At 46.2% G+C, this 13481-nt stretch overlaps 1 protein-coding gene across 11 annotated transcripts in view; it reads right to left on the bottom strand.

The window, feature by feature from the left end:
• Positions 1-13481, bottom strand: part of Phactr1 (phosphatase and actin regulator 1) — a 512176-nt gene that overhangs the window by 9995 nt on the left and 488700 nt on the right. For all 11 annotated transcript variants that reach the window (XM_013073205.3, XM_004847676.4, XM_087181168.1 and 8 more), the window contains one exon: positions 1511-1566. In XM_013073205.3, coding sequence (XP_012928659.1) covers positions 1511-1566 — 56 coding nt within the window. The remainder of the gene's footprint in view (positions 1-1510; positions 1567-13481) is intronic.

Raw genomic sequence — 13481 nt, 5'->3', positions numbered from 1 at the left:
AGACTGGGGCTGAAAAGGGGGATATAAAGGCAGCCAAATGTTTCTCAGCCCACAGTAATATCTGGAAAAGTTCTACAGTCACTGTACAGCACAGTAAATTTAGAAGCTATTTATTTATTTACTTGGTACTGGAGATTGAATCCACGCTGTTGGCACTCAGTTACACCCCCAACCCTCCCTCTTTTTTTTTTTAATGTTGAGACAGGGTCTCTTTCACTAAACCATTAAGTTGCCCAGGCTGGGCTAAAACTGGTAATCCTCCTGCCTCAGCCTCCCAGACTGCAGGGATTACAGCCTGGATGCTTAGAAACTCTTAGGTGTCCTCACTGATGAGCATAATCACACACACACACACACACACACACACACACACACACACACATCCCTAGACACCCAGGCGACGAGGGAGGTGCACTGAGAACCGAGGAAGACCCACCCTATACACAGCCTGCACCCAGCGCTTGGGAAGTGGCCGTGGGGAGGTGAGGGCCGGACTCCCGGGCAGGGGGACAGAGGCAGGCAGGCGCCCTGCAGGGGCTGCTCAGGAAGCCTCCAGCCGTAGCACATTCTACGCCCCCATTGGCAAACTGTCCAGGGCTGACCCAGTCACGAGGGAAGAAGGCTAGCAAAGTGCAACCCAGAGCATTTCAGGTCTGCTGAAGTGGAAATATTCAGCCAGAGCAAGGTCACACATGTGAGAGGGGTGTGTGCCTGTGCGTGTGTATGTGCGTGCCTGCGCGTGCGCGTGTGTAGAACATGTCTAGAAAACCGCGTAGTAAACACTTCTCTTTTTTGGAGAAAAATTAAAAGGATGTTTCTGGGTTGGAGAAGAAAGGGTCATAAATTAAACGAAAAATATTATTTGCTGACTAAAAGGGTTGATTTCTTTTAGTGTTTTGTACTCCAATTTTTTAGTACCAAGTGGCTTCTCCATATACATTCAAATACATTCTGTGACCTGGACCAAACCAGGGGTTCATTTATTTTTCTGCCAGTGGCCTCAGTGACACCTGGTTTTTTCTGAATGTGAATGTCCCACGCACGGCACTGGGCACAGACAGACACGGCATTTTCGCTGGGAGTTGCTGCTTCAGACCGCAAACTCAGTGTTTCAAAGGGCTGGAGAATTTAATCAACAGCGGCCAGCTGGAACGGAAATGCGTGCTTTCTCATCCCCACTTTCAAAGGGCCATATCCCTCATTTTTAGCCAGCAAAACCCTACTGGCGTTTTGAAGCCACCTTGGTTGAAAGGTGACCCACACTCTCCTCAAAAGCCACTTAGTAGTAATTTAGTGGGATTTCTCAGCTTCTCCCTGACTTCCCAACTGAATACAGGGGAGGTTCTGCTCGAATCTGCGAGGCTGCAGCCAACAGAGTGGGGTGAAACGTGCCTTCACCCTGGGGAGGTCACCTTTGTCCCATGGGCTCCCAGCAGCCCAGGGAGAAGCCTGGTGGGCAACCACTCAGGAACTAGCAAAGCCAGGCACTGCCAGGGGCTCAGTCACTTACGTTTCAGGATGTTCCTCTGCTCCAATTCCTCTGCTGTGGGCCTCTGGCTCAGCCGCCTACGGAAAAAATCCAGGAAAAGTTTTTGGACCATATCACATCCTCCTTGGGTCGTTAATCTCCTCAGTGCTTGGAGATGCATGAGGCAGAGCTGGTGGCCGCAGACCTCCTTCCATCCTGTGGCGAGACACTGCCTCCCTTCTGCTGCCTCCTCAGTTCCTCAATTTCAACCCAGGCAAGGCACCCTGCGTCAAGTCACGCAGGGCTGACCTCTGCCTGCCTCCCCCGCTGGCTCCGGCCCCTCCCGCCCCTCCCAGCCCTGCTCCTCACTGCCCCCAGGCCAGGGGACTGAAACTTAGCCCTGACTCTTCTTTTCACAGAACTTCCTTTCTTTCCTTGTGGCCCATTCACTCCAGGACCGAGGCCTCTTGCCTTTTGACCCCTTCCTGAGGCGACAGCCTGCTTCTTGCCACATCTGTGTGGACTCAGAACAGAAAGCGACTCAGGCTCCCAGGGACATGCGAGAGAGCTAGTCTGTCTGCATAGAACAATGGCTGCTCTTCTTCTGTCCCACCCATCACCCCTGGAGCCTTATTAGACTCCAAGCGACAAAGGAACAGGCACAAAAAAGTGCCACTCCTGTTGCTGGCAGGTGTCTTAGCCACAGTGAGTGGGCATCACAGCAAGGCATACACAGGAGGCAGAGACAGACAATGGCGGGTGGCACATTATGGCAGAAGCCTCCAGAGAATGGGCATGGCACCCCAGAGGAGAGCTATGTGTTTGTACATGTGTGGAAGGTTCCATGGACCATCAACCCAAACAGTGGGCTGGGCATGAACACTGAATGAGCCTACAATCATTCAAATTATTTAGCATTCCTGCTTTACCCACTGGGGCCAGGTGTGTGTGAAAGAAAACATTCTGGTAGGAATGGGAAGCATTTGGAGTCCTCCACTGAGACCTCAGGGGCAAAGAGGGTCTCAGAGTTGTGGGAGTTGTCATCCCTCCCCAGATATCCCCAGCCCACATCTTCGGTTGGCAAGGGGTTCACATCATGGAATCCGAAGGGAGATGCTAGAATGTGAGAACATTGCCAGAATCCAAATGAGGTCACTTTGTCAGACCCCAACCACAGATCATTAAATTAATAAATAAAGCCTGGATGTCATGGAGAAGAGGATTTCATGCATGTATGCCCGATAGTAAGAACAATTCACAGACAACTGTGCAAACAGAGAGTTCTTGTTTTAAAATTTACTTTATGTAATCTTCATAAGTGTCATTATTCTCAGGAGAATTTCTCTCTGAGTTTATGTAGGTTGACAAGTGAAAATATAAAGTCCACGAAGTCTCCAACTACTTCAAATTTAACGGTTGTTGTCATTTGTAAAATCTGTAGCACCTTGAAATGGTTGGACATTTTATTCTAAAGGGTTTTTTTTACTATGTTTGTAAGAACATTTTGGCATTTATTATTCCTTTTCCCTTCCAAATGGCTCTGTGGTACAATATGAAATAACTTGGTCTTTGTCCCTGGTAGCCATCACAAAGCACCCAGAACCCTTGGAATTTCCTGAGTCACAGGAGTGATTTTGCTTTCCTCATGGGTCCTTTTGATTCCCAAAGTATGTGTGCTTCTGCTAGAGATGAGCTGGGGTGGGATACCTGGAGAGACTGGTGACAGGGCTGGTTATTGGAACAGACCGGACCACCTGGTCATACAAATTCTTTTCTGTTTTTTGAGGTACTGAGAGTTGAGGGCCTTTGCCCTGATCAACATCCCCAGCCCCTTTTTAATTTTTAATTTTGACACAAGGTCTTGCTAAGTGGCTAAGCCTGGGCTTGACTTGGTGATCCTCCTGCCTCAGCCTTCCAGAGTGCTAGAATCACAAGCTTCTGCCACCATGTCCAGCTTGAACAATGAAATTTGATGAGTTTCCTGGTTGCAGAACACCTGGAGGTGGTGGGAGGGTAGGATGCCTAGAAGGTATGGAAATTCTGCCCACTTCCGTTTTCTACCCACTTCTTTATCTAGCTTTTTATCTGTGTCCTTTACAATATCCTGATAATAAACTGATAATAAACAAAGTGATTCCCTGAGCCACCGGAGCAAATCAATCAAACTCAGTGTTATTGGTACCCAGATTTATAGCCAGATGCTCCAAAGTACAGGCAACAACCTCCTACTTGAAAATGGTAGCCCTGTGGGACTGAGCCCTTAAACCTATAGGTTAAAGAATCATGGGACACCCAGTCAGTGTCTCCGGAGAACCCCTGGGTGTGTGGGGAGAAACCCACACATCCGGCCAGAAAAGCGTGCTATGCTGAGTAGAGAGAAAACAGAGTTTGTTTTTCATTTACAACCCAATTAAAGCATTCCTGATCTCCAATGACAAAGGGCAGCTGTGTATCTGGAAACTCACAGTAGAAATAACACTCTCACACTGCAAGAGGAAGCTGGAGATTCTACCATGGAGCAGTGTGATGTCTTAGGTTTGGAATGCAGTTCACAAGTCCTCTGAATTATCTTCTTAGATACGCTTTCTCATCTTCCAGTTTACTCTCCCTAGGAGTACTTGTTTCTTTTATAAGGGATGCAGGGCTACCTTTATGGGATGGCTTTGAGGCAGGAGATTAGGGTGTGGCAAACCAGTTGAACAAGTGGGCAGGACCTGTCAATCACAGAAATCCAGGACACATGCGCAGAGCACAGTTCCCAAGCCCTGCACTTGGGATCAATCAGAAAGTGCTATCTTCAATTCTTCTGGCATGAAATCAAGCAGGTTTGTGATAAGACAGTCTAGATCTGACAGCAGCCTGAGGAATGGGGGAAACAAAAGACTTCAGCTATTAACCTCGCTCTTACTTTGCAGAGTGTACTTCTTTTCTTACCTTTAATAAAAAAAACCTCACTACCTTTCTTGAGTCTTGTCCAATTCTTTGTTCAGGACACCAAGGACCTGGAAAGTCTACAGAACCCCAGAATCCAGTAACAGTTTGGGTCACATATGGGGAGAACAAAACTATGAGTGAGAGGGCTATGTCTGACCAGAGACAAGTGTGTTATTAACTAGGCTATCTCACAGTCAAATGCACAGGATTTCAAATAAGACCTTCCATTTATTTTTCCTTTTTCTTTCAAGGGTCTGAAAACTGAGGTTAATCATAGTTTTGAAATGTAGCTAAGCCCTCTAGAAGGGCATGTGCTATAATTAGTTGTTTTAACTTGAAAAATGAGATTCAGTGAGAATATGACATTGTAACATTGGAATGACAAATCACCTAGGACCTCAGGAGTTTGGGGATCTGGGCCTAGTTCTGTCTCCTCTGAAACTACTCACCTTGGACAAGGTAAACCCTACTAGGCCCATGTTCTCTTCTCCACAAATAGCAAATAATAATTTAAAAGCTAATGCTGATTCAATGCTTATAATGTACTGACACTGCTCCAAATACTGCGTGTATATGTCAATTTATTAAATCGGTACCCTAATTCACAGCTGCAAAGTCCCCTTAGTCATATGAGGTTACAGTTTCATAGATTTGAGGATAAGGATACGGACACTTTGAGGGGGGGTGACAATAGTTTCTCTAACACCACCATAATGACTCCCTAGTCACTAGGTGCAACTGGCATCTGTTGCACTACATTCGACTCTAAAGTGTTCTCTGGCAATGAGACAGTTGTCTTGATTGTCAACTTGATTGGCTAGAGAGACATTAGGAGATTACACCGTACGCTTCCAGTGGGTGAGTCATGGGGTGTGATCTTGGGGCCTGGACCTCATCTCTGAACCCTTCCTCTTGGACTCTTCCCTTGCTGCCTGCTTTCTGGGCTGAGCCTTCATCCATTAGGCCTTTCTGCCAATGATGTTCTTGCCTTGGAGCCAGCTAGCCATAGACTGGAACTGTGTTGTGTACCCCAGTGGTGGGAAAGTTCACCCATCCAGGCATGCTCACAGGTTAGTTTTTCTTTGAGGCTGAAAGCCTTTAGACAGGGCATGGGCATGGCAGTCAGCCTAGTCCTGGTCCTCACTCAAATCATTCTACCTGTCCTGTGTCCAGCCCCACCATTCCTGCTCTCCCTACCCTGGGCTCCTGAGTTTCATGCCTCTGGATGACATCAAGTCATAAGCATCCTGGGTCTTTCATCCTCTAATCTACCCGACATGGACTACAGGCTGCTGAAGGCCAGGCCCACTCTCAGGAAATGCACAGCCTAGAGGTGCACAGCAGCCATTGTCCTGTGCACTCTAAAATTGGATGAGTAACTCCAAGGAGCTGGGCTACAATGAAATCTCCTGCAAACAATGAGCAAGGTGGCCAGGCTTTGGAGTCTCACTGCCTTCGAAGACACTGTGGGGTGTTGCCATGCAAAGCCAGGCCAGGCCAACTCCACTCAGTGGGCATGTGGCAGTGTGTCAGGCCTTGGCAAAATGTGCAGGAGACAGAGATTCTGTCTTGGTTCTATCTTGTCTCTACTTCCTGAACATCTCTCCACCCAAGTCCCTGCCATTATGTCACCCCCCTTGCTTATCTCATTCCTGTCAAGATTATTCTTAGAAATGGGTGCTACATACTGCAGTTCCCCTGTATCCATGGGGAATGTTCCAAGATGCCTAGTGGATGCCTGACACCATGGAGAGTACTGAGCCCTGTGTATACTACACCCTTTAATACACACCTGGGATAACGTTTAACGTGCTGAGGCACAGTAACAGAGCAACAATAACTAATAATAAAATAGAACAATTATAACAGTATGCTGTAATAAAATCATGTGAGTATAGTCTCTTGCTTTCAAAATGCCTTATTGTACTGTGCAGTATTTTTGGACTTCGGGTGATTGTGGGGATCTGAAACTGCTGAAAGCTAAGCCATGGATAAGGAAGACGACTGTAATCCCAAGGTGCCAGTAACTCAAAGCCTCAAAGTTGAGATACCTTCTAAAGGTACAGTACCTTCCTTAACCCCATCTTGCTAATAGATATAACTAATTCTGTTTGATGTAGATTATGTTAATTAAAAAGAAATCTCCTAACTTTGTCTTTAGGTATTTATATACTACTGGCAAGGGAAATCTTTTCAGAGTTAAACTTTTTTTTCCTCTTTTTTTGGCACTGGGGATTGAACCCTTTGCACTGAGTTATATCCCAGATCTTAAAAAAATTTTTTAAAATTTTGAGACATGGTCTTACAGGAGTTAAACTTTTATATAAAGAATTATCTTAAATTAAATGGTTAATGTGCTTTCAAGTGATCTTAGCTTTATTATTATATGTGTGACCCTGGTTTATAAAATATCTCTGAGAGCTAAAATTATTTCCATGCCTCAAATGATTTCTTCTTTACAGTGGACTATGGCTAAATGATTATCTATTTACCATGAACTGAAAAATCATGGATACCTAGTTAAATGTTATCTCTCATCAATTGCCACATGAGCCTATTATAGACAGTTGAGTTAGGTAGAAATATTATAGGCAGTCACATAGGGCTAGGCCCTCCAGAGAGTCAGGACAATGGTGAAACACATCACAATTATGGCAGGAGACACATCCATTGGAGACCAGGCCTCCAGATAAAGATAAGATGACCAGGCCTGTACACTTCTCAGAGGACAAACACTAGTCCTAATGAAGTTTAGATAGACATCAGCCACCCCATGGGTGACCAGAGACCTCTGGACCCACTTTTCCTAGGAGAATCTTTGTTCTTTCCATCCATGCTTGTTACGTGACTTGTTTCCCAATTTGACCACCATTACCTAAGTGATTGTACTTGTAACCTTATTGGATAATCATGGCTGTGGCCCACGTGTATTTTATGCCCTAAAACTCCCCTGTAAAGTGGGGTCCCCAGCTACCCACTTGGGTTCCTTCCCGTCCCTCAGGAGCTATCCTATCAATAAATATCTTCCTACTCTTAAACTCCATTGTTCCTAGAATTCATTCTTTGATTTTTTTGAGAACACGAGCTTGGCATATATCAGACAGCTAACAGGTTGGGAGATACATTTCATATTTCATCTCCAGTATTATTTCCTGTATCAAGCCTTCTATTTCCTTTCAAAATTTAAGGATGGATCTCTCTCGTTGTCTCTGTGTCTGTTATTATCTCTGTCTGTCTGTCTCTCCTTTTCTTTGAGCTGGGGCTTCATTAGGTCACCCAGGCTGGCCTTGAACTCCCAGGCTCAAGGGATCCACGTGCCTCTGCCTCCCTAATAACTGAGATGACAGGCACATACCACCGGACCCAGCTCTGATCTTGTTTGTTCTCAGAGAAACAATCAAATAAACTGAAGCTTTCCCTTTTTTTTGCAGAAAAAGAAGATGAAAACAAAAACAAAAGCTCTAAACAAATGGCCCTTCAGCTTAGCCTTGGGAAAAGGTGACTGCTTGAGGATGTAACAGTGAGAAGCCGTGAATACACGCAGAGCAGGGAGTCCGCTTGCATCACAGCGCCTCCCCAGAGCTGGGACAAAACCCTTGTGGTTTTGCTGGTCTAACTCCTCAGGACTAGTTCTGCTGCGAGAAGCTAATGAGCCTTCTGCCGGTTGCAGAACACCAAGGTCACCGCTTTCATCAGCATTTCCAACTGCTGATTATTTTCAGAGCCCTGATTATAAAGTCTGGGTCTTGAGCTGTCTCTGCATTTCAGGACAAGGTATAGAATTAACTTTGGTTTTCTGCAGCTCAGCACTAGAGGGAGGTAACTGCATTGTCAGTCAGTGGGCAAGAGGAACTGAGAAGGTACTTTGGAGAGATGATGGCCCAGGAGTCCTCCCTCCTGAGGTGGGAGGTGATGGGGCTCTCTGTCAGGTGCCCTGGATGGATACCTTACTCCATTTTCTGTCGCTATAACTAAATACTGGGCACTGGGTACTATATAAAGAAAAGAGGCGTGCAAACTTCAGTTTTGGAGCTACTCACTATAGCTCCAAATATATTTAACCCAGGTCCTCCCATTTCCAAGGCCACATATGTACCTTGATTTTATTGATACTCATGACTTCAGTTAACATCAATATGCTAATGATTCCAAAATCTAAGCCTCCAGTCATATATCTGAGTTCCTGATCCTCTTTCCAACTGCCTTTTTGTTCTCCTGCAGACCAGCAAACTTAAAAGGTCCCAAGTGAATTCTCCTCCTCTTCCTCCAGACACCCTCCTCTCCAAGTACTTTGGCATCTCACCCCCAGGGAGCAGCCGAAGCAGGAGCTGGAATCCTCCTCTCCCAACTTCAGCCTCAACAGCTGCCTTAGTTTATTTTCTGTTGCTAAAATGAAATACCACAGACTGGCTAATTTATAAAGAACAGAAGTCTGTGTAGCTCGTGGTTCTGGAGTGTCGTGCCAGTATCTGTTCAGCTGATGCTCAGCATCTGGCAAGGGCCTTCTCGCTGGGCCATGGCACTGTGGAGGGCACCACATGGTGACAGAGCAAGTGCGCTAGCTTGGGTCTCTCTTTTTATAAAGCCGCCAGTGCTGTCCTGGGACCTCACCCTTGTGACCTCATCTAGTCCTAATGACCCCCCAAAGACCCCACCTCCAAATCCATTAGTGTGACTTTCAGGATCTAATTTCAACATGTGTTTTGGAGAGGACTTACATCCAATCCACACCAATAGCCAATCAACCAGCAAGTCCTACATCCAAACTATCTCTCCTGTCCGACCACCATGTCCTTGGGAAAGCAGGTCATCAGCACCTCCCCTGGTAACTCTCACCCTACCTACTCCAGTCTTCCTCAGACCAATGGGATCAAGGCCAGTATGGTCACACACTTCCTGCTTGAAAACTAAGCTTGCCTTCCCAGTGCCCACAGGATAGTCAAAGTACTCAGTGTTCTGTAAGGTTCTTCATGATCTGTCTATGTACTAAGGACCTCCTCCAGCCTGTGTTTCACACATAACCATCTCCCTGTAGCTCTTTCCAGATCAGCTTGCCTTTCCTTACAGCTGTGACAGTCTCCCCTCCCACTTTGCCTGGGTAATTGACGATAATCCCTAACATCACATTTTAATCCTTAAATATCATTTCTCATGTTCTCCAAACTCTCGGTCAAGGTGCGCTGACAGTGTCCGGCACCGCCTGTCCCCTGGTGCTTGTTATGTTGCCTGCCATTGACCCTCCTATCCACTGGACCCTGAGGCTTTTGCTGCCTGATGCAGGGTCACCTCTGTCTCACTCATTATTAGGGCTTAGAAGGGTGTGGAAAGCTGTGGGCCACTTTGACATTTTCAATAATTTTTGAATAAAGCACTAATTTGTTCACCCTGGCATCCATGAAGCCTGCTGGAGCCTGGTAGCTGGAGATACTTCCTGTTTGGGAAGTAATTAAATAGGTGTTGCTCCATGACTATCCCTTTCCTTCTTTTGTAGTTTTTCTCTAGGGCAAACATGCATTTTCCATTAGAAATAAAATAGAGTAAAACAACAACCACCGAACCTACTTTCCTAACCCTACCCTCTCCAAGAGTTCCCATCGCCTGATGGTCCAGACTCAAGGCCTTCAAACTCACACACTCTGGCTTCTGTCCACACCTCTCTATTGCACAGGTTCTCAACCAGGGGTGATTCTGCTTCCCAGAGAACTTGTGATGAAGCCTGGAATCATTTTCAGTTGTCGTGCCTGGCAGGTGCTACTGGTCCCCAGTGGGTGGAGGCCAGGGATGCCACTCAGCGTGGGTAATGCACAGGACAGACCCACACCACAGAGGTTCATCCAGCCCAAATCGGCAATAATGCCGAGGCCGAGAGACCCTACTTCACTGAATCAGTTCTTGTTAAGATCATCAGTGATTTAGTTGGCTAATTTACTTGCCTTGATAGAGCCCTCATTTCATTTTTTATCATAAGACACCTTTGACTAATAGCTATTTCTTGAACTTTCTTTCCTAGGCTTCTAGAAATCTCACATCTTCCTCTTTTTTTTTTTCCTGTGGTACTGGGGATTGAACCCAGAGCCTTCACACTGAGCTACCTCCAGCCCCACTTTTTGAGACAGGATCTCACTACATCACTTAGTTCCCAGGCCGGGCTTGAACTTGCATCCTCCTGCCTCAGCCTCCCAGAGAGATTATAGGCATTCACCTCATACTCAACTTTCACCTCTTCCTCTTATCTCCTAGTTCCTGCTCCTCACCAAGTCTTAAGTACGATGAGATCCCACAGGTGCCTACTATTCTGGGTGGCTCTAGGGGCACCATTATGCATGTCAGTGGCCAGTGTGGGTCTGCTACCTAACAGATACGGACTTTGGACTGGCTCCTCCTTAAGACCCAGCCTCTTTTCTCTTTGGGATGGAACAAAAGGAACCCTTTAATTCCCAGTGTTGATCAGACGCCCTAGAATTTGGGTGCTGAGAATGGGCAGAGGAGGAAAGAGGTGGGGAAGAGTGTAACTAGACTGCTTCCTTCCTGTGCTAAGCCTTCTGTGGTCGAAGAATAAATTCCACACTCAGAGTGCTCCATCTCATGCCCTGATGTGACTGGAATGTGCTCCCAACATCTTGTTGGCGTCACTTTCTCATTCATGCTCTCGCATCTGTGGCTGGGGGGTGCCGAATGCCTGATTCCACCAGGCAGGGTGAGGTGCTCCCGCTGCCGTCTCCTCCTTCTTGACAATGGCCTTATCCAGAGTCAATGGCACCCATCTACAGGAAGGTCTTCCAGACTGCACTGTGAATGCCACAGGGGCACGGATTATGTCTTATCACCCTGTTTTTACCTCTGTGCCCTAGCACTTAGCAAAGTGCCTGGCACACAGTAGGGAGTCAAGAGATTTGTGATGGTCAAATAAATTATGAACACCTAGCTAGACGCTGGGAGTTGTGGTCATGGGTGGGATGGAGAACTCTGGGCTTGGAGCAAGGGCTGTCTTGCTGTAGATGGGGCTACTCTGGGAAGGCTCAGTAGCAGTTCTGCTTTTATACCTCAGGACGATGACCTTTTGGTTCTTCTCTGCAGAATAACCAGAACGACTCAGTCCTGTTGATTCATACACTCAACTCTGTCCAGAATTTTCAGCCAGTAATTTTCAATTTTCTCCCTCATTGTCATTCCCCTCAAACTATGATCAAGTAGCTTGGCTCCTGGAGAGAGTACAGAGAGGGGGAGATGGGCAGAGTCCATGAGTCCCACATCCCCGCCTCCTCCGCCATTAACCAGAAGCCCAGCTGGGTCCATTCTATCACTTTACCTCACCATGCTGTGTCTCCCTGTGACAAATGGCCCTAATGGTGTTAATAAACCTACCTGCTGGGTTAGAGTGCTGGGAGGACACAGGGAGAAAGAGATATGAAAGTTCCCTTTAAAAATAGGTATAAAGCATAAAATATTTTTGGAAATTTGAAAAAGGTCCATTACCTCCCAAAGATAAATAGGTTACACTTAAGAGAGTATTTTTGGCTTTATTTTCTAGAGGTCATGGTCCCAACGCAAGGCCCTATGGCTAAGATAAAGAACGGTGAGACAATAACTAGAGCAAGCATTGAGATACTGGTTATGCTGAGGGGAAACCGATTTTGAAATAATACTAAAACTGTGTGCCTTACTAGGCATCAAAGCCTCGAAAAAACAAAACCATGTGAAATCTAAACTGGGTGTAGTGTGCACACCTATAATCCTAGCACTCTGGAGGTTGAGGCAGGAGGATCACAAGTTTGAAGCCAGCCTGGGCTACGCAGGGAGTTTGTTCCAGGCCAGCCCCGACAGCAGAGTGAGATCCTTTCTCAAAAAACAGCTACTGAGTGAACACTCTCTTCCAATATTATCAGGACTACTGGACATCAGCCCCTCATCAGCAGTCAGGGAACTTCATTTTGAAGGAGGGCCTGAATGTTACAGTGGAAATTAAGAGTTAATAAAGTTAACCAAAAACAAAGCTCTTTTTACATCAACAATCCATCAATACGAATGCCAAAACAAAGCAAGGTCAAAAGCTCAATAATAGAGGAATAAAAAATAATTTCCCAGCATTCTATCATTTTAAAGTGAGAGATGAGATCTGGTCAACTTTAGCTCAACTCATCCACTGATCCATCGATCAAGTGTCATGTGTGAGGCGGATCCCAGCCTTTCCAGAAGGCTGTGTACAAGAACAGTACCAGGAAGAGTGACTGCGCAGGGCTCACTTGGTACAGGCCTTCCTCAGATACATACTGCATTTTTACTGTTCATTATTAACCTTTCCCCAAACATTAAAAACTGAAGTTTAGGCCGGGGATTTAGCTCAGTGGTTTCACCGCCTGCTGCGTAAGCGCAAGGGCCCAAGTTCGATCCCCGGTACCAACCCCCCCCCCCCAAAACCCCAAACAAACAAAAAACAAAAACAAAAAACCCTGAAGTTTAGCCTTTGCTTCTTCTTTCCCTTCATTTCCAATAGTTAGCTCCCCTGGATACCAGTGGTAAGAGTTAACATTCTCCCACAATGTACTTTTTGGGTAATAACTTTCTATCAGTGTCTGCAACAACTTTAATATGATCTGGTGAGAGGCCAAGGCAAAAACTGTGATTTAGGCAAAACCAACGCCTCTTTGCGGTGCTGGGGATGGAATCTAGGACCTCATGCACACTACACACATGCTCTACCACCCTGCTACACAGACATTTTTGAAAGCTTCTCAGGTAATTCAAGATTGTGGGGCACCAGTACTTCTCACAGTGTGGTCCTTGGGCCAGCAGCCTGGGAATTGCTAACCAGGTGGATTCCTGGGCTCAGAAACTCCCCGTAGTTTGTGTTGTTTCAATAAACTCTTCAGGAGATCTGAGTGCCCAGTAACATTTGAGAACAATGGCCCTAGATGGTATAAACGTAGGAGGAGGCTGCTTCAAGAGGTGGGTGGGAAGAGGTAAGTGGATAATTTTAGAGAGCATGCGGGAATTTGAGGATCGCTTGTGTATCCGGAAAGGGGCTGAGTCATTATTAACTCTACTGTGATGAGGCAATCAGGGGCAACTAGGACAGAAA

Source organism: Heterocephalus glaber, unplaced genomic scaffold (assembly GCF_053883595.1).
Source record: "Heterocephalus glaber isolate CG9 unplaced genomic scaffold, H.glaber_assembly_v1.0 deba00001472, whole genome shotgun sequence".
In the NCBI taxonomy this organism is placed as follows: Eukaryota; Metazoa; Chordata; class Mammalia; order Rodentia; family Bathyergidae; genus Heterocephalus; species Heterocephalus glaber.
This window is presented reverse-complemented; position numbering and strand designations above follow the sequence as displayed.